Below are 21,119 nucleotides of genomic sequence, written 5' to 3' on the forward strand. Positions count from 1 at the left end.
ATCCATTAAATTAATTCGGGTTTGAAAGTAAACGCAAATCTCAACGACTTCCCCTAAATATTATTTTTCTTTTATGTATTTTTTAATGTCTACCTAGGGGGTCCGTGGTGCAATTGGTAAGAGCTTTCGGCTCTTGGGCGGTGTGACCCCCGGCTCGACTGTCACAGTTGTGAGTTCGAGTCCCGCCCGGTGCAAATGATTGAAGTGTCTGAATGGACATTTTCACGAAACATTATAAACTGAATAATAAATAAACAATGTACAAAATGGCAGAAATATCCCAGTACATCAAAATAAATATTTTTCTACCTCGACTAAGTAATCCTTTGAGGACGACTGTATAAACAGGTATAAACGCTTGATAAAAACAAGCGCTTCGTCATCTTCCAAGCACCAAAAGTTTTGCAAAACTTGTCAAATGTGTGTGTGTGAATGGCTTGAGTGGGGGAAAACATATGATTCTAAAAAATGGTGTAGTAAAAAAAAAACAACACACATGGAATTCAGCTGTTTAGTAGGCTGTGAATAGCAATTACGAGGTTTTATCGTCACCTCGCACGAAGCAGCGATAGAATACACTATCGAAATTGCTCGTCAAAATAAATAATGTGTATTTGTTTTATTTACCTCTCACTCACGTATCATTCGCTCTCTCACTCTAGCACAGAGAAGTCCCCTATTACACTCGAAAATCTCTTTGTTACACATACTAAACTCTTCAAGTGATGTGCGAGTGTCAAATGCTTCTAATACCATGAAGTAATTTTTATATAAACCTACTCATGGATAAAGTTAAGGCGTAAAATCTAAGCATTCAGGAAAAAAATAAAAAGAAGCATCCTTGCAGGTGAATTCTTTGTACACCCTTTATGTCCAATTTTACCTAGAAAATAATTAATGTCGCGATAAAGGCATAATATTCATTGGGTATTACTCTTTCAATGGTTCAGTGGTCGGAAGTGCAGCACCTGAAGAATTCACAGATATTGTGATGAAGGTGATGAACAATAAACATGAACAATTAGGTGTATTTACAGTTTAAATTTAAAGTTTGATTTTCAAATTTTTACATTTTATATCAATTTAGGGTAAATGTTCTAATTCAAACCCATTTCCAGACGCTTTAACTGTAACAGAAGATTCAACATTTTAAGTTCAATTTTTTTCTGAAGAGAATTACATAAATTTGCTATTTGACTCTTCTAGAATGTTACTGTTTAGTGAAAATTCTTTAAATATAATTTGAAAACTTCTTAAATACAAGAAAAAACACACAAGTGTAAAATGCTTCTATTGGAAACAAATTAATCCAAATGGAGACAAGGAAATTTTCTAATTGGGGCAAACAGTGTAAGTGAAACCTCGACGAAAGGGTTCCAAAACCTTGTTGAGTTGCTCTTGAGTGCAGGATTTGTTCTTATTCTTGGTCTTTTCTCCTTTCCTATCTAAAACAATAGGAAAATCTCACAAAAAAAATCATATATAACAGGGTTTCCTATTGAAGGATTTGCAGATACTTCAGAAAAACCCTTTTTGTACACGATATAAGTAATTATTTCATTTGAAAACTTTAGATACCGTTAACAATAAAGATTAGCACTTAGTTTAACTAAAATTAGCCAGAAATATGACATAAATGTTAAACAAAACGAATAAACAATCACCTCATTGTGTTTTTCATTGGAAAACATGGTCGATTAATGAAAAATTCGATTGTGAAAAGGTACACTTTTAATTTTAACTGTATTTATCGTGAAAACAATGATGTTTCCATTTGGAGTAGCGAAAAATTTCCATTTGGAGCAGGTTTTGAATTAGCTTAATTTACCCCATGCGATTTTACCTAAAAAGAAGTTTTCTTTTTGTTTGTTGCATGTTTGTGAGAAGGACATTCTTTCCCAAATTTTTAACAAAAAAATCCAATAGGTTTCAGAATAAAAACTTTTTGTTTCAGAAAGCACTTCTTCTTATGTTAACTTTTTCTGGACCACAACATATCCAGCGATCGAATTTCAGTAAAACTCACTTTATTGTAAGTCTTAGTGGTCAAATATGACACTTTTGTAGAGAAAGAATTTTCTCCGCCTCTGGGAAATTGGAAAAGTCATGGGTACTCTCGTCCCCAAAAGAACGAAAGGGAGACAAACTTTAATTTTCCAAAAGCCAATGACTCCTTTACAATATTGATCACTAAAACAAGAAGAATTATTGACCAGTATCTCGTGGGATGTCCAGGAAGTGGTCAATAATACACCAAATTCCTCCTTGCCAACAGATTCCTCAAAATATTTCACACAATAACACTTTAACACACATTTCTTTCAACACGATGTTATTGCAGACACATTAAGCTTTCTCAAGAGCCAAAAAAAAACACTTCCTGGACAATCAGAATTCATTAAAATCAGGAAAAACAGGAAAAACTTCCCCAAAAGCAAACTCCCACGCTGCCAAATGTCAAAATTATCGGCCATATTGGCAAAAATATCGCTCCCGCTTGGAATTTTCTTGCAAGGTTGGTGTCAAAAAGCAAATGGCGGACATTGGCGGGATAACCTTACATTTGACCTCTAGATTTTTGGGGACGAGAGTACCCATAAAGTTTGAACAAGTTTTTTGAAAATTTAAGAAAAAAATATTTTTCGAATTTATGCAATCTGTAATTGTTAGTTATCATACTTATTGGCCCCGAGAGGTTTTTCTTATTCTGGTCTAGAAATATCAAAAAAGTCACAATATCTGCAAGAAAGCAGAAAATCAAAAATTCACGATTTTTGACCAAAAATATCTAAGCTAAGGAGTTAATTAGGATCATGAAAAAAATATCCTAGATTTGGACATCCTTATAGTTTGTAATTATCCATAAGAATCGGATTTTTATCGATTCTAGATAGTCTAAAAAAAATTGTTGTTTCCATGGGTAACCAGAGTCCCAAAGGAGACGAAAGATTTAATGCAAAATCTATAGATAAGGATCGGCTCTCTCTTTTGCTTTGGTTAACTTTAGAATCACTTCGCTTAGAAATCTGATGCCATGGATTTTTTATTTGTTATAATTCCATGGGAATCATTTTGATTCACACACATGCGCACGCTCCCCTTTTTCAAAGTATCGCGCAGGCATCAGATGGAGTGGGGAAAATACGTAATTGGCACTTTTCACCTCCAACTTTAGTCTCTCGGTGACTCTCAGAGGTGAAACTTGTACATCTTGCAGCGAGACTCTTTTTTCAATTGTTTTTCTTTTTTTCTGACTTCCTGCTGATCACTTTGTGCCCCTTTTTTGTGCGTGGGACTGAGAATAGAAATTTTGAAAAACGCGGATACAGGGTGCCCCTTAGCAGTGAACGCGTTCTAAGTGAAAACCATTCAATTGTTTCGCCCACCTTTCTGGGGAGGATTTCACAGTGAAACAAGGAAGAAACATAAATTAAGAGTATACTTTTGTGATGCTTGAAACATGCATGATATGCTTAAATTTTCCGTTTTCAATGCATCAGTTGCAGTAGAATTGGATTGAATAGAAGAGTGTGTTTTGAATGGAATTACTGAGTGATTCCTACGTGAAATTGGTGCGATTGAAGAGAAAACTTCGAATGTGTGACTAAGTGCTGTGGAGTTGGAGTGAAAAAAACACATACAAAAGAGATATATAGTATTTTCTGCTTTTTCATCTAACACTGGGATATATTAAGTTCTGTGTGAGAGAGAAATCAGGTAATAATATAAGTGCCTAGTAGATGCACAACAATATATACCTTTATGGACCCGTCAAGGGGTGAAAAGGGTGAAAAACGTGAGAAACGTTTTTAGGGGTCTTTCACCTCAAATCGTGCAAACTTATTTTGTCTTGGATTTATACCAAGTGGAATGGGAGAGAATGAAACAGAGTTCTGGAATCGATTTTATATTTCCTCACCAGACGCTTGTGGGTGTTTTCTTAATGTCTCACAAGTAAGAGGACACACAATGGATACAAAGATCTCAAAAAATGTATACGCTTCAATTTTTGAAAAGGCAACACGGAGAATTTTCCATATTTTACGTTATTCAACAAAGAAACTTTTTTATTGAAAGTCAGCTGGTGGGTGACACACTCATAATCGTGAGATAAGCATCACGATAGAATACCATATAGTAATGTGTATATAGAGGAGGGATCGTGAAAAAGTCAAATAATTTATTTATTATTTTCAAATGCGCGAAAAATGCCAGTACAGCACAAGAAAGAAAAAAATGCGCACTCTGTCCATATTGAATGTGAAGGACAAAGTTTGGCGCGCGATTCACACTCACGCACATTGCATAATTTGCGGCTAATTTCGTATTCTTCGTTCGCAATTCATGCTCGCTCTATTGACCCACAATTTGATACACATTAAATAATAATTAGTTGAACAGAGCCATTTAAGTAATATAAAAAGTGAAATCTATCGTACAAGACTCATGTCAATAAAAGACTTACAATAAGTCCTCAACGTATCAAAGATCACACATTGCCTTTTTCCCAAATCAAAATGTCACGGTTCGATGGCGTACGTACACACAAAAGGGCATCGAGGGAGAAATTGTTTTTGGTGTTTGAATCTTAAAATTCAATAATTCTCAGCGACATATTGAATAACACTAAAAGTTTGAAGAAAGGGAAAAACCCATGTTATATAAATTCTCCACCTTCTAAAACGCCAATTTTATCTCAAAAGTCTCTTTTTTGAATTGAAAAGAAGCAAAATTTTATGTTTTCTAGCGTGGTGGAATGGTTTTTATTGGCAAAGAGCCAAGGAAAAACGCACAATTTACATTGTTATTTCTATATACAGTTGGCAATATTGTAATTTTGCAATAGAGAATTTCAATAAAAGGCGAAAATGTTCTCTATAAATTTGAAATACCAATAGGGTGAGTGTGCCAAATTTCGGCATAGTTGCATGCAAACGTCAAAATCTCAAGTTTTAAATGTACAGTAGAGTCTCGCTATAGTCCATATTTGGTTTCAAATTTGACACTTGGGTCGCACTATAGTCCATGTAATTTTTTAAAATTATCAACGATTTTTAGTATTGAAATTGCTCGACGGCTTCCACTTTCTTTGCGATTGTGGTACTTGTCCTTGCTCTCTTCATTGTGGATCACAATTATCACAACTACTTAATAAAGTTTGCCAAAAATATTAAAATAATTATGGATGTCGCATACTAAAAAACATAACCTAACTTAAAATCAGTGTTTTGAAATCAACGGTCGGTAAATTGTGGACTATAGAGCGATGGCCTATAGCGAGACTCTACTGTAATATTTTAAATTCAATTTGATTTTTTTTATTCTTTCTTCTTAAAGAGTGTTGCTTGGAACCTTGTAAAGAGTTTACCGTCTTTATTTACTCTAAAATCATTCTTAATACATTTTAAAATGAATAAAAATGTAGACAAAGCTTTGGTACCCTATTTCGGCCACCTTCATTCTCATAGTTCCTTCCTTACCCTTCGGGAATTCTTCCAATATCTTTTTCACGTCATCTCGTTTGTCGAAGCTACATTTTTTGTTATTCTTTTGCATTGTATAATCATCTAGAGTACGTAAAATCTAAAAGTTCATGGAAATTCGAGGAACAAAAAAGGTGGCCGAAATTGCAAGCTGGCCGGAATTTGGCACACTTACCCTATCTCTCGCTCAAAAAGAGAAGAAAATAAATGGCGGGGCAAATATGAAAAATGTTGAGACACTGTTTGTTGTCCTGTCTCGCCGATATCAATCACATTTGATATGATTCCCCCTATCCCGCAAATATTTCAAATCTAATCATGAGTCATCAATTGTTACACATTTTGTTTGTTGCCATTTTCTGGGTGTTTATCGGTGCAAATCCCATGAAAATGAACAAAAACAAAACTCTCGATGAACAATGTTTAATAATTGCCAATAAAAATGCTTGTTAAAATGGGTCTTTTGTCATCAAACACCACTCTTGTGCTCAATTGAAGTGCAATTACACAATTTAAAAACTGCCAGACGTGGTCAGACATAGAGATCGCGAGATATTTAATAAAAAAAAAGTGAAAGGAAAACCCATAAATATTAATATAAATTTCATTGTTTTCCTCCCTTTCCCACCTCTATTTCCACCTAGTTTCATGACAAGACTCTCACAGTTGCTCTTTTTTTTCTGTATTTTTCCCAATTTCAGAGAATAATTCATTGACCTATTGAGTGGATAGCAAAGAAATAGAGAGGGAAACCAGGAAGGTGCATTATAATCCGATTAAACATTGCAGAAGAATTTTGCAAAATTTTTTTTGAAGGAAAATGCCGTCCCTCGTTGAAGCCTTGGAGCAAAAATACGGTCTGGGTAATTTAGATATCCAGACCCAACATGATGAGTCCCTGGTGTCGATCTTTGTGCCAAAATTACCGCCTAGAATGAGGTAGGTTGAGCAAAAACTTCTTATCTGCTATTTAATGGACACTTCTGATTGATAACAAAATGATATTATTTTTTTTGTAAGGAAGGGTGGGGCAGTTACAATTTTCCGTTATTTTTCTATTTTTTTTTTTTTCAAAAAAATGGGCTACTAAAACTTTGAAGTTTTACTTGCTTATTTTAATCATGAAGTTCGTAGCATTTTTCGTTCGCATTCTACCATTGATTCTAACAGCATTTGGGGGAAGTGAAGCACCTTTGAATTGGAGCACCAATAAGCCTTATCATACTGTAATTTAGCTTCAGAATTGGTTTTTGGAGATAAATTATATCATGGCAAGGTCGAGTACTATTGCAAAATAGTAGAAATAGCCCCATTTTAAAGGTACAGTAGGCTCTCTCAAATTCGGGCATTTGGGACCGAAGTGTCACCCGAATTAGAGAGAAGTTCGGGCGACGAACTTTGAAATGCAACGATTTTTTATTCATCTGCATACACATATTGAGTTTACACACTCATTTATATCGTAAATTGCCTGAAAATACCTTAATAATGCAAAATTACATCAAAACTAAGACAAATCATACTAAATTTGAGCATATTTGATTCATTTTATAATCATAATAAAATTTGAAAAATGACAACAAAGCTGCCCGAATTAAAAAGTAGCCCGATCTTAAAAGAGCCGAATTATCGAGAGTCTACTGCACGCCCTAATATAAAAGTGCCCCGCTGACTCCTATTCATAAATTACAAGATAGTTATAAAGTAGGGGAGACTGGGGCAAAAAGTCACAAATCAAAAAATTTAAAATTCAATATCTTCCAAGGTAAAAAAGATAGCGGCTCAAATTTTTTCTTATAGATAGCCTCCATAGACCTTCTTCAATGTCGTAAGTTTCTTAGAATTCGAACAAAGAATTTAGAAAATAAAAAATATCGAAATTTTTAGCCCTATTTTTGAAATATTTTCCTTGCTGAAGATAACAATTATTACCTACTTATTTTCCAAATGCACTGATGAATATTTTCTAAATAATTTGGATTTTTTGAATACGAATCCGCTGCCTATTTTAGAATTTCACAAAAGTTCTTTTCTCCAGAAATCCTTTTATTAAAAATGGCCACTTGGGGTAAAAAGTAACAAAAGGTATAGAGAAAAAAGTAACAAAAAAGCGAAGCAATTTCTGATGTCTCACGGCGAAAAGAAACGTCATTACTATATCTCGACGGTTGTTGTTTGCATTTGTCAAACGATTTGCAGTCTTTTGTGTGTGTTTTTTTTTCTAAAATAACTTGAAAAGCGCTTTTCTCGTTTTCACAATTTTCTCGCAGAGAAAACGGTGTTTTACAAAGGTGTAGATAGATGAATAAATTTTCTATGAAAAATGTCCTCTAGGTATTTTTTTCAAATTTACAGAAGCCCGTAATGTAGCGAATCAAAATATCATAATATCCCATGTCTGGTATTATTTGCCCCAGCATTTTTTAGAATGGTCACAAAATTACCTTTTAGAAATTGGCTCGATAAACGTATTTCCTTGCAAAATAGAGGAATATTATTTTCACAAAGTTGTAGAGCGGTAAATTTCATATTTTGGAATTAGTTTCCTACAGATTAATAGATGAATTTTTTGAAAAGAAATAAATTTTATCTATTATGGGGGCGCGGGGATTCGCCCTCAAACACACGTCTTAACGGTCACTGAATTTAAATTCTGTGCATATTAATTAATTACAAACTCTATTGCTTTAGATAGAGTAACTATCCAAGAAAACAAATTGACAACCAGAATTCAAATCAGGAAAGAGGAAAGACACCAATTTTAATAAATTCGACGGGATGTCGAATTTTCCGTACGCCATTTTAAGCAAAAATTTTGCATGACCTTCCGCGAAGCAAGAAAACAATAACAAAATGTATTTTCATCTCTGTCGGACTATTTTTCCCAAGTAATTGAAGAACTAAAGTTATTAAAAATTCATTCCCGACAGCAATTCGAGTATCAGTTGCCCAGGAATATATTATCTAAAATCACTCAATTTGCGTATGATGTATAATACCATGGTAAGGAATGGGTTAAGAAAGAAAAGGATGTGAATTTCGATTTTATGAAATTTTCCTGATCTAAAAGGTGTGCAGAGCTAATATTTAAGGTTTGGTTTCGGCCTAGACTTTTTGTTTGGCTTTCGGGGTTTTGGCTGCTTCCGATGATAAACCATCAAACATGGGGTGAATCGAGTGAAGCAATAGTATTGACCATCGATTCTGAAAAATTGAAATGTTAGCTGCACTTTTTGTAGCTCTTATGAATAGGTACTCATCAACAGTGACATTTTTTTTAAAGAAAGGGTCAATTAATATTTCAATTATGTGTAAAAAGCCATCATGAACTACCAGATTTATTGATACTATCGATTCATCGATAGTGTCGAAAAGCTATCGTTTCGCCCTGATTATTCCATCTCGGAACTTTCTCGACTGGATTTTACACAATTGTGCCCTTGTCCTAATGGACTTAATAATTTTCTTTATTATCAAAATTAAAAGATTAAAATTAGTACTATTTTAGACAAATCTTAAACAGTTTTTACTGTATATTAAAAAATTTACGAATATTTGTTCTGTTTGCAATCTTATGTAAATTACTTGAACTCATTCATGCGTAAACTGCCTTGCCTCATCCTTTCCCTATTTATATTGATTTACTATTGATGATTGATGATATTGATAATTATATTGATTAAAATGTTATTGCGATAGTTTTTGTTTTTATATTGATTTACTTATCAATCAGAGAAAATACAATTTTTAGCTGAAATTCTTTATAATCTCATTTTACAGTGTGCCAGAACTTCTAGTCCTTAATGACTGTAACATCGACAAGGCTGGTGAGTCAGAAGATTTGCGGAAAAAATGTAGCAGTGTAAAAGAATTGGATCTGGCTCAGAATAAGCTGGAAAAATGGAGTGAAGTCTTTGGTATTCTTACAAATATGCCTCGTGTGGAATTTGTCAATTTGAGCCTCAATCGCCTAGGAGGTCCTGTTGCACCTCCCAGTGAATTTTCAATGACCAGACTGAGGAGTCTGGTGTTGAACAATACCCGCCTGGAGTGGGAGAATGTTGAATCACTACTTAATCTCCTGCCAATGCTGGAAGAGCTCCATTTGAGTCTCAATGACTACAAACAGGTGCTCATTGATACGATCGAGGATGACTTCAGTGAGCCTCTCGAGGGCGTTCAGCTGAATGACGATGAGGATGATGATGAGGCCACAGAGGAGGACGAAATGGCTAATGAAGTATGCACCTGTGGCTCAAAGAATAAGGCAACTCCACCGTCAGCTGGTGCTTCACGGACTGACTCTGTATGCTCCATGTATAGGAAGACGAATGCCCATGAAGGTGTCAGGAAGCTTCATTTCACAGGAAATCCTGTCACGAAATGGCTTGAGATTTGTCGTTTGGGTCGTGTTTTTCCCAAATTGGAGTCTCTCGTGCTCGCAGACTGCCCCATTAAATCCTTGGAGACCACAAACACTGCCAATGGTGCCGGGAGTGATGACAACAACTGTGATTCGCCTCACACGCATTTCCAGTGAGTGTTAGTTTTTATACAATAATTAGTCATGATTTTTAGATTTATGACTAGACCCTTTCAAATAACCGATCACGTGGAGCCTTGAAGCTTTTGCTACAGCGAAGATTAATGACTCTTCTCCTTATCTACTAATTTCAATCGATTCTTTATTTTTAGAGATGATTGTTTCTCTGCTAATTTTGTATAGGGCCGAAGAAATTTTCTAGGAGGTTTCATAATAGAAATTTTGGGTGGTTATCAGAATCTCATTAGATTACTCGATTACCTTGATATTGCTCGAACTTTACAGTGACAGCAAATGTAATGGGCATATGGGAAAATGCGGTACCCTTGGCCAGCTCATCGGACAACTCATTTTTTTTTAATTTTCTTAATTAAATTGACCCATGGCTTTTTTAAGGAAATTTTGCTATTTAGGTCAGATTTTTAAGGAACGTATGAGAAAAATGAGTTATCCGAAACTTGAGTCATACCAAGGTATCGATCTTTTACATATTTAAAACAAAATAGCACAAAATGGACACTTTAACACGTTTACCCTTAAGGGCTCTTAAACCAGAAAAATCTTAGATAAAATAAATTACTATGATCAAAAATGGTCTATATCTATAATATCGACCTCTCAGAATAAGAAACGAATAACTCGCAGTAGGCAAATTTTACAGGAGAACGATTTAAAGCTAAGATTTTACATGCAGATTATAGGATTTTTGAGATTTAAAATCTCTATAACTTTGAAAATAATTAACTTTCAAGTATAATATCCAAGAAGTATCCAAAAAGCGAATAAAACGATTTTTGTGAAAAATCGAGTTGTTCGACTTATATATTCTCAGAAGTCGATATGTGCATTTTCCTGTTAAAATAGCATTTTTCTGCTCTAAGCGTGTCAAATATGATAAAATGGATAGTTTTTCACAAGTTTCTAAAAGCCATAAGAGCTTTTATTAAAAACAGCACTAGGGGAAAGCATAAGTTAAGTATTTATGAACCTTATCTTCATTGTAAAAATAGGCAGCCAAGCCCTTTATTCCTAGGTGCTAGGATCACAAATAAAAAATTGGCCCAAAATAGGTAATTTTGATGGCGCACATTTCATTTGATTTCTCATAGTTAAACTAATTTCTGAAAAAGATCACTTATACAGTGGATGAAGAGTATACTTGAAATGATATTTACGTAATAACTTTTTGCATCGGAGGGAAATTATTTTCACGGTGGCGGAACATTCGCAAGTATTACATTGTATGTTGTTTCAAACACTGAATGTGTGAGCGTTCGTACATCCATCAGACAACTCCAGCTTGAAAATCATAAGCTCATTAAAGCCTCATAAGCCACAGTGAGACATTCGTGGTCATTTCCTCTTTGACATGCGTATAGTATCCTTCCCATCTCCATGAGACGACGGGTATTGACAGTGTGAACCGTGTGAACATGTTCATAGTCGATTTTTCGATATTAATTTGGAAGAAAAAACAGTGCTCCAGAAAATGTCAAAAAAGGTATTTTAAAGATCTACTTTTAGTGTAGTGATAGTTTCCGCGGGTTTACGGGGGTACAGTATAACAATTGGAAAATAATTTTTAATTGTAGATAAAATTTATTTCGAGAAAAAAAGCAATGACGAACCCAAATCCCCATCGTGTGAACGCTGCCCCCGGGGGCAAGAATCGCACAAATCGTCATATTTTTTTCATTTTCCTGTCCACGAAAAACCAACAATTCTGTGATAGTGAACTAGGCATGCATAGAAACCTATAAGATCAGAGAACTTTTTGGTGTAGTGCAATTCACTGCACATTTTACAGTTTAGTCAGAAAAAAGTTCTGAATATGAAGCAAGAAGAAATGTGCGAAGGCTGCCTACATTCCCCTATCCTTGATAAAATCAGTTAGTGTATGCAAAAAATATTTTATCATTATGCATTTTCCTATTAAAATATCCGTTTTTTCCACGAGCTATTAAAAGCCCCAAGAATTTTAAAATTAGCACAATTTTATAGAAAATTTCCTGTACTACTACTTTGTTTCAGGGCGTTATCACACTTGCACTTTAAAATTCTAATGTGATTCACATTAATTGTCGCTTGTGAGCGTCCAAATATGTTATTTGTGTCTTTGAGTCACTTAATATTTGGGGTTTTTTCTATTTATTGATAAAGAAGTGGACTTGGCCTGCAAAAATAAGTTTAAATTTACCTAAAGCATAAATATTTTTCACATTAAAAAATTAAACAGAAAATCGCATTAATTTTTCGCATTAATGCTATAAATCAATTTATATCAAATTTTGCGGGCCAAGTCTACCTTTTTATTAACAAATAGATCAAATTTTGAATATAAAATGATTCAAACATACAAATTACACATTTGGATTCTCATCAGCGACAATTAATGTGAATTATATTAAAATTTTAATGTGCAAGTGTGATAACACAGTCAGGCTATTTTGTCTATCTTGAAAAGAAATGTGCGTTTTCGAACCGTTTCCTAAAAGTTTATTGTCGGACATTCTCAAAATTGATGGGACCAATAGATAAACATAGATAATTAAATATTTATTATCATCAGTGACTTTAGTTTAGAGCGCAGAACATACAGCTTTTTATACAACTACCACCGTCTTAGCCATGATGAATATAGCCTACTCCGGAGCAAAACGATTTCAAATATTGACAGAAAGCATTTTTATTTGTTCTTTTACAAACATTTGTTCGTAAATATTCGAAGACATGCAGAAAAATGTTCGTAAAAATTTGTTATTTGTTTGTAAAGTTTTACCAAAAAAACCAAAAAGTACGAAAAAAATGTTAGTAAAAGAACAAAGAATGCTCGTCAAGTGATCATGTTACGAATAATGTTTGTGAAAGACTACAAACTTTTTTTGTGGATTACAGGTTTACGACCATTCTGTAAGTTCCCAATAGGAATTCACAAACATTTACAAAACACTTTTTCCTGTATAGGAAAATATGTTTAATTTTTCTCTTCAACTTTCCCATTTTCCAAATTACAAGTTGAGCTATCAAATACTCACATAAATTGTGATTGTATATTTATTTATTTAAATTATCAGAATGAACCACCTGTTTATAAATTCGTGTTATCAGCGAATTTGTCTTTGGCATTGTTTCTTGCATAAAAAAATCTGCAGTAGCTGTTCCGATTGTGATCACGAGGAAATATTTTGTCGCTTAGAAAATAAAATACATCAAATACTAAACAAGTAAACTATTTCCATAGAAATCACTAGTATATTATTTTCTCATTTTTCAATGCGTGAACAGAAAAAAATGATGGAGCAATAAATTTTAATCAAACTTGTTACAACACGAGGAAGGATTCAATTGGATGCTCTTAACACGATTAAAAAATTAATGGGAAATTTTCATTTGACGTGGAAAATGATCTTAAATCAATAAATTTTTAATTATCCATTTTTGAACTTTCATTCAATACCCAACACGCGTTGTGTGGAAAATTCTATTTCCCATGTTTCCAATATGTGTTCAACTAATTATAGATGTTTCTTTGATGGATATTTTTGGGGTGAGAGTGTGAAGTAAGATCCTTCAAGTTTTTCCCACATATCAAAATCAATCATATTCGATAATTCACACATTTTCTCTCTATGCATATGATTTTCCAATATTAAATTCAAATGAGGTCTCTTGCAATTTTGCCCACACGAACCACACTTTCAAGAACAGTCTTATGCAATTTCTTAATTCCTTCTCGCTCCAACGATAAATTTGCATTAAATTTTGTTCTTGCCTTTGTGTTCAATGCAATAATTGATTCTCTTTGCTGCACTCTGAATCATCCTCGCAAAAAAGAGGCAATTAAAATGATTTTGCCTTTATGCCTTCACAAAAAAAAATGTCAGAAACTACAAAAGTTTAATTATAAATTGTGAATTTCACGCTGCGACTTGAGCTGAAAGTGAAATTTTCCACTAAGAAATTACAACAATAATTTCATTGACGAATTGCACAATTATCTTGTATTTGTGCTTTTTGCTCTTTTTTTTAAAAGGGGCAAAATTGTGTTATACAAAAAGAAGAGTATTTTTTATGCAACTTGTGTGATGTTTAGATTAATTTGTTTCACTCACTTTTCGAGGTTGAAAGTGATATGTGTACGTGTAGTCTTTTCCTAGTCAATTGATTGCATTTATTTTACTTCAAAAGAGGTTTTAAAAAAAAATCTTTCATGCAACGTATGATAAATTGCATATAGTTCCGAGCCATAGAAAAATATTGGACTTTAAAATTAGAATTTGATTGCAAATTGATATTACAGTTATAAAACTTATAGATTATAAATTTGTGTTTTATATTTTATTAAAATTAGAAAAGGAAAGTGAAAACTATATTTTTTGTAATATATTGGGAAGACCGGGGCAGAATTCGTCAGGGGTAAAATTAAACATTGGGGTGTTAAAGTTTTCCTTAGAGAGAATATTGAACAAACTACTATTTATTCTGTGTAATTAACTCCCTTTCTATTAATTGAAATACTCATCAGTCTGATACAAATTATAGGTACGCAATGAAAAAATTAATTTTCTATCTAATTCTACCCCAGTTTCCCTTATATAAATTAATTATGTGGAAAATCATTGGCTTCACGAGTTTGACCATTCTTTAAGACGGCCATTCAGTTCAGACCTAAGAAGTTATGGATTAATTTCTCTAATTTCTTATCAAACAAGATTTTTGGAAAATCTGTGTGGGAAATCTGTCGTGAAAGAGTTTCTGTATCAGTCATTTTAAATGAATGATGATTTCAAAGCTCTTGGTCAGTGATCCAATTCAAGTGTAGTGTAAACATTTCCCACCTTTTAAGTGATTTTTTTTTGCGAATTCGATATCTGATGAAGAGGACAACAATCCTCGAAACGATGTAGATAAAAAACAGCAAAAAAAACAAGAAAGGCCTAAGTTTTCCCGTCCACTGATTGCCAGGAAATTTTGAAACTCAAAAAGAATTCATCCTAATAGATTTTGAAAAATTACAAAAATTGCTTTTTGGAATTTCTGAACCTTTGTGAACTGGGCTAGGCCTCCAATTTTAAAGCCGTTATAACAAAACGGTTATAAAATCACGGATGAGGAGATGTCTAATTATGATCAGAATTCAATTATCATTGTTCTTTGTCAGTTTCTAAATAATGTACTTGACTAAAATAGTTTAAAAATGTTATTTTGACAAAATTTGATTTTATTTATAAACAACTCTTCAAGAAGATGCGAAAAGATTCGAAAGTATTGCAGAGAAAAAAGTTTAACATCGGAAAACCGTAAAAGCAGTGATATTACGTCATTGGCATATATGGACGAAATGTTCATATGGATAATATCTAAGACGTGTCCAAAAATAAAAAAGATCATTTAAGCCGTTTTGAACATATACCAAAAGTGGACCATTCGAGCATTACAAGTTGCTATTTTTCAATGTTAAAGATCTAAATGAGTTGAAAAATAAAACACGGAAAATAATAAATTTGTGAGACTTGTTCCTCAACTTACCATCGCAGCTGAACCCCAATATTAGCACTGACTGAGCCTTGACAATAGTTCATACAAGACACATTTATAGTACACAAATCATTTACCTTCAAATTGTCCATAAATCTCAAATTTTTTTCCCAAATGTGAGACTTTTTTGGGACAATAATTATATTCAAAAGTGCGACCTATTTTGATACGGAGGATCATTTATTCACTCCCGGGAGATCTCTTATCCACTTGATTTATTATGCGATATGTACAGTAAATTGTTGCAATTGAACTGTTTTTTTTTGTTTTTTTAATTTTTTTTAAATAATCAGAAATTCGTTGTTAAATTCGGGAGCAGAACAATATTAAAGTCCAGTGAGCATCAAATAGCCATTCCAAAGAACTCCATGAAGCTTTTAGTAACTGATATAAGTCGGATTTACGACGAGTTCTTTCGAATTTACCATATAAAAAATTTTAAATTTGTCATTATGACATTGTCATACTGTTACAGAATTCCCTTACAGGGATTGTATAAGATTAGATTATTGATAAATAAAATACAAGAGTTCCATTTGGCATATACCAAAATACCAAAAATTGGTTTACAGCCTGGTAAGACACTATCAATTTTTTGGATCATCACTAAAATAAGACCTGAAAAATATCGTGCATTACTTGAAGATGCACTGAATGGTATCACGGTAACATCTTCAAGCAAGATAATGTTCAAATTCTCAAGGCAATGCTTGTAATGAAGTGGTTTCAGAAGAAAAAAACTGCAAATTTTGGATAGGCCAGCAGATTCATCTGACCTAAATCCCATTGAAAATCTGTCAAGCATTACAGTAAGAAATGTTTCCGCAAGAGGAAAATAGTATCAGTCCCAGTACAATAGTAAGCAGTAGCAGTTTAGTTCAGAAATAAAGTTTTCTTGGCAAAAATTTACTAGATTTCGAGTTTTTAGAAAATAACTAAAAAAACAAGGCATCTAGATGAATAGATACCGGAATAGAAATGTCTTCAATGCACAAAAAGTAGTCCTAAGTGATATCTATTACATGATAGAGAGAACATTAATTTTTTATTTAGTTTAGTTTATATTATTTTTTATAAGCTCCTTTCTATGGTAATTTTTGAGAATTTTTAGTTAGATTTTGTTTTCTTGCCCCCCAAGGATTTTTTTTACAAATATATCGTATTCTACGAAGTAGAAGCACAACTTCTTACCTTTCTAACGAAGTTTCTTCTTTTACTGTGTTCTGTTCACCAGAATTGGAGGAATAAATTATAATATGGCACAAAACAGCAAACACAAAAAAATAATAAAAAAAATTATGACGGGATTGGGAGAAAATAAAAATACAAATTCTTAATCAGGACACTCTACTCTACCAAACGTATTGCAGGAAATAATTTTCAAATATTTGTTTTAAAGTCACGATCCGGAAAATACCTCAACGATAAGTTATCACTACCCGGAATCCGTCTGTTTCTTCCCATAGAGGCTTTATGCCTATTTACGGAGAGTCAATGAACGTTCCAATCTCCTCTCAAGGTTAAAGAAGGTCATATGATCCAGGATGTATTTTTTTTAAATCTTCAGATTTGGAAAATTATTCTCAAGAATGGTCCTTCAAATTTTATGTAAATCTTCTGTATTATATCTGTTAATTGTAATTCCTAAATGAATAAGGATCATATTAAAAATTCCTGCTATCATAAGCATAATTTTTAAATAAAGTTTCATTAATATTTTGTTCTTCTTTACTTGCAGGAGTCTTACATTTCTCAACCTGAGCAATTCGGATATTCAAACATGGGACGATATCGATAGGTTGGCACGATTTCCAAAGCTCAAAAATCTTCGAGTACAGGTAAGTTTATATATAATCAATATTTAGAAAAAAGACAAATGATTAAAAATGTATCTTTTCTTTTAGAATTGGCCATTGTGGGACAAATGTGACTCAACAGAGCATGAAAGGAGACAATTGCTAATTGCTCGTCTACCTCAGGTTCAGACCCTCAATGGTGGAGGTGTCGTAGGGGCTGAGGAACGTGAAGATGCCGAGAGGGCTTTCATTCGGTACTACATGGACAAACCGGAGAGTGATCGTCCTGAGAGATATACTGAACTTGTATCAATTCACGGAAAATTGGATCCACTCGTGAATATTGATTTGAGACCCGAAAAGAGGGTTAAAGTCACATTTACGTATGGAGACACAAGTGAGATAAGAAGTGTCGATGTCTACAGGTTGCTCATCAATTTGGGTAATTGAATTTTATTCTGAATTTTACTAATTGTCTCTTTTAAATTAATTTTGCAGAACTGTATTCGACCTCAAAACACGCTTGGAGCGTCTGGCTGGAATTCCAGCGGCCAAGATGCGTTTGTACTATGTTGATCAAGAACTACGTGACCTTCAGGGTCCGGAGGAGATGAAGTATCCTCACAAGCAACTCTACAGCTACAATATCCGTTCAGGAGATGAGATTATCATCGATCGAAAGCATTAAAAAAAAAAGAAAAGTAAAGTTTTTCAGTGTGAGACACACGAGTGATTTTTTTGGGATTCAACTCTCACTTCCTCGATTAACTAATAAATAAATCGTCAAATTGTGATAATTTGTGCGTGATTTGTATCTCGGTGGTGGGTTGATATATCAAAAACGAAAAAAAGAATACGAAAAACGCGCAAAATGCAGATAAAGAATTGACGAGATGTCTTCAAAAGAAAACTGTACATGTCTTTAACTTAAAAAAAAAAAAAGATTTTATTTAATTTACTGTAAAACAAACAACTAATTGTAGTTGGACTTATTAGAGAATATGACTTACGAAGAGAAAACAAGGAATTTGAGTGAATGAGAGAGTAAAATAAAAGTGAATATAGAGAACTATTCTGTTTTGAGCCTGCCCCAGAAGTTAGCAAGTTCAATTGGATGTGTCTCCCTTGGCGGAAATGCGAGGCAATAGGACAAAAGGACAACCACAAGTGGTTCTGGACGAGACAGGAAAGTAATTGGGTCACATTCTCTTGAAAATACTCTCACAGTGGTCGCATTTTTGTCATAAAAGCGTGGAGTCGAGCGTTACTTGAAATTCCCTCTCCCCAGGAATAATTCAATTCCCCATGTAAGTGCTTTAAAAGTAAGACATTGGAAGAAACGGCCACAACTCTTTGACTCTCACCAAGGAAATCCCGGGGAAAACTCTACGGACGATGAAAATGGCCTTTTGAGACTTTAAGAACTTTCCTAAGTCTCTCTTGGTGGAAAATTTATGTAATAATGCCATGGAGGGGTCTGAGAGAGGAGAAAGTTTATGGTAAGCTTTTGAACTTTCTAAAAAGTATGATTCTATATTAGGTATAGGATGAATTACATAAAATTTTTATACCTACAGCAGAATGTAAAGTCTTTTAGTCAAAATTGAGATTTGGTTAGAAAAATTTTTAATCAAATTCAATCTTTACTGCTTTTTAATAAAAAACTAATTCCTTTAAATATTTTGCGATTTTAAATATTGTAAATTTTTAGATCAGGAAAATTTCATGAAATCAAATTTAACGTTCCCTTCTGTCATAAACGTTTTAATAATATCTATCTATTTCTTTCACACTCCAAATTCGATTGAGCTAAATTGAATTTGCTGTGATGTTTAAAACAAGAAGAAGAGTGCGAAATAGTGAAATAGACTTATGCAATAAGTTTGTAATTGAAAGAGATGCGAATTTTGGTTTCATGAAATTTTCCTGGTCTAAGAGATGTGAATGAGCCATTAAAAAAGAAATTTGGTAAGTATAAAAATGGAAATTACATAAATTATAACGGATTTTTATATATAACTTGTACAACTTTTAAATCACGAAAATTTCATAAATAAAAATTCACTTTCCTTTCTTTCTCAAAAGGTTCTTTATGATATACACTTATGCAAATCTTTTGAGAAAAAGTGACGCGAATTTTGATTTCATGAAATTTTACCGATCTAAAAGGTGTACCGGAAGCATAAATATCAAATTTGATAAGTAAAATATTAAAATGGATTAGTTATTTATTCAAAATCAACTGTAGAGATTACATTTTGTTAATAAAAAAAACTTGAATATGATCGATATTGTCTCTGTCAATTGTTTGGGATCAGGAAAATTTCATGAAATTAATATTATCATCTCATTCTCAAACACAATGGAGTTTTCTATCTAACTCTGTTAGGCTTGATTATTTCACGATAGATGACGTTATTATCAAGTAAAATTCAATTTAGATTTGTACGCGGGAGAGTGGGATAGAAATTTTCAATAGGTTTGTAAAAGAAAAAAGATGTGCATTTTGATTTCACGAGATTTTCTTAATTTAAAATATGTGGCAGATGCATTAGAAAGCAAATTTTTGGTCAGCAACTAATAAAATTTTTGGTGTATAACAAAATCAAATTTAATTTATTGATCAGGATGATCAGTATAGAAAAAGTAGAAAAATCAAATTTCGTTCGTACTCAATTTTTAAATGCAAAATAAGTGAAATAATCATGGAAGTTTTGACAAAGGTAAAATTAAGATATATTTATATTACATGCTGCCATTGTAAGTGTCAATTAGGGTAAGTGTACCAAATTTCGACCAGCTTACAATTTCGGCAACTTTTTTTGCTCCTCAAATTTCTATGAATTTTTAGTTTTTGCATACTCTGGAGAATATACAATCCAAAAAAAAAAAAACAAAAAATGTCGCTTTAACGAAATAATGTTAAAAAGACTTTGGAAGAATTCCGGAAGATCAAAGAATTATGAAAATGAAGGTTATGAAGGTTGAAATCATATATTAGACTCAAAGGACAAGACCTATAGTAATTTTTAGTTACTGATGCTTATCCACTGAAGAAACAGTCGAGATACACTAGACTCTCTCAAATTCTGGCATTTGGGACCTAAATGACATCCTAATTAGAGAAAAATTCGGGCGTCAAACAGTTTGAAATGCAACGATTTCTTCTCCATCTACATACTTCTATTAAATTTACGTATTCTTAAACATTGTAGATTCTATAAAACTACCTCAAAAATGAAAAATTTTTGTGTAGTAATGATAAAATCGTGGCAAATTTGACCATATTTGCTTCATTCGATAATCATAAAATTAAAGTCGATCTTAAAATAATCGAATTAGCGAGAGTCCACTGTAGTCCAAGTTGTTTAGAAATAAAAAAAGTGTTGTTAAATTCACAATTTTGATAAATTTTGTTAAAATCCCAATTTTGGGATTACTTGTTAAGCGCAACAAATACTACTAACCTTTTTGAAATAATTTATTTAAAATTCTGCTTTAACATGAAAAAGAATAAATCGAAAGTTCGGTTAAATAATTCACTGGAATTGTTAATACACTGACAGAAATCCGAAAAAGTTAAAATAACATTCCGGAAATATTAATTTTACCCTGCAGTATTGATCCAAAATCGGTGTAAATATTAGCCTTTTTAGGTGTATTGGGGGTTAAAGTTACCTTTTTTCATGTTAATTTTACCCTTAAAAAAGTGTAAAATTAATATTAAAAAATGTTGATATATTTTTACACCTAAAAAGT

General features: G+C 32.9%; 1 protein-coding gene across 2 annotated transcripts; it reads left to right on the forward strand.

The window, feature by feature from the left end:
- The first annotated feature begins 3,160 nt into the window (after positions 1 to 3,160).
- LOC129810393 (tubulin-specific chaperone cofactor E-like protein) lies at positions 3,161 to 18,429 on the forward strand. Of its 2 annotated transcripts, XM_055860841.1 has the most exons (7): positions 3,161 to 3,717; positions 6,185 to 6,243; positions 6,300 to 6,422; positions 9,264 to 10,019; positions 17,303 to 17,402; positions 17,469 to 17,785; positions 17,859 to 18,429. In XM_055860841.1, exons 3-7 carry the CDS (start codon positions 6,304 to 6,306, stop codon positions 18,046 to 18,048), a joined length of 1,482 nt encoding a protein of 493 aa, XP_055716816.1. In that variant the 5' UTR covers positions 3,161 to 3,717; positions 6,185 to 6,243; positions 6,300 to 6,303; the 3' UTR covers positions 18,049 to 18,429. The 2 variants fall into 2 exon arrangements, with proteins under 2 accessions (XP_055716816.1, XP_055716815.1); XM_055860840.1 differs by having other exon boundaries at positions 3,162 to 3,717; positions 6,185 to 6,422.
- The last annotated feature ends 2,690 nt before the right edge of the window (positions 18,430 to 21,119 follow it).

Source organism: Phlebotomus papatasi, chromosome 1, assembly GCF_024763615.1.
Source record: "Phlebotomus papatasi isolate M1 chromosome 1, Ppap_2.1, whole genome shotgun sequence".
In the NCBI taxonomy this organism is placed as follows: domain Eukaryota; kingdom Metazoa; phylum Arthropoda; class Insecta; order Diptera; family Psychodidae; genus Phlebotomus; species Phlebotomus papatasi.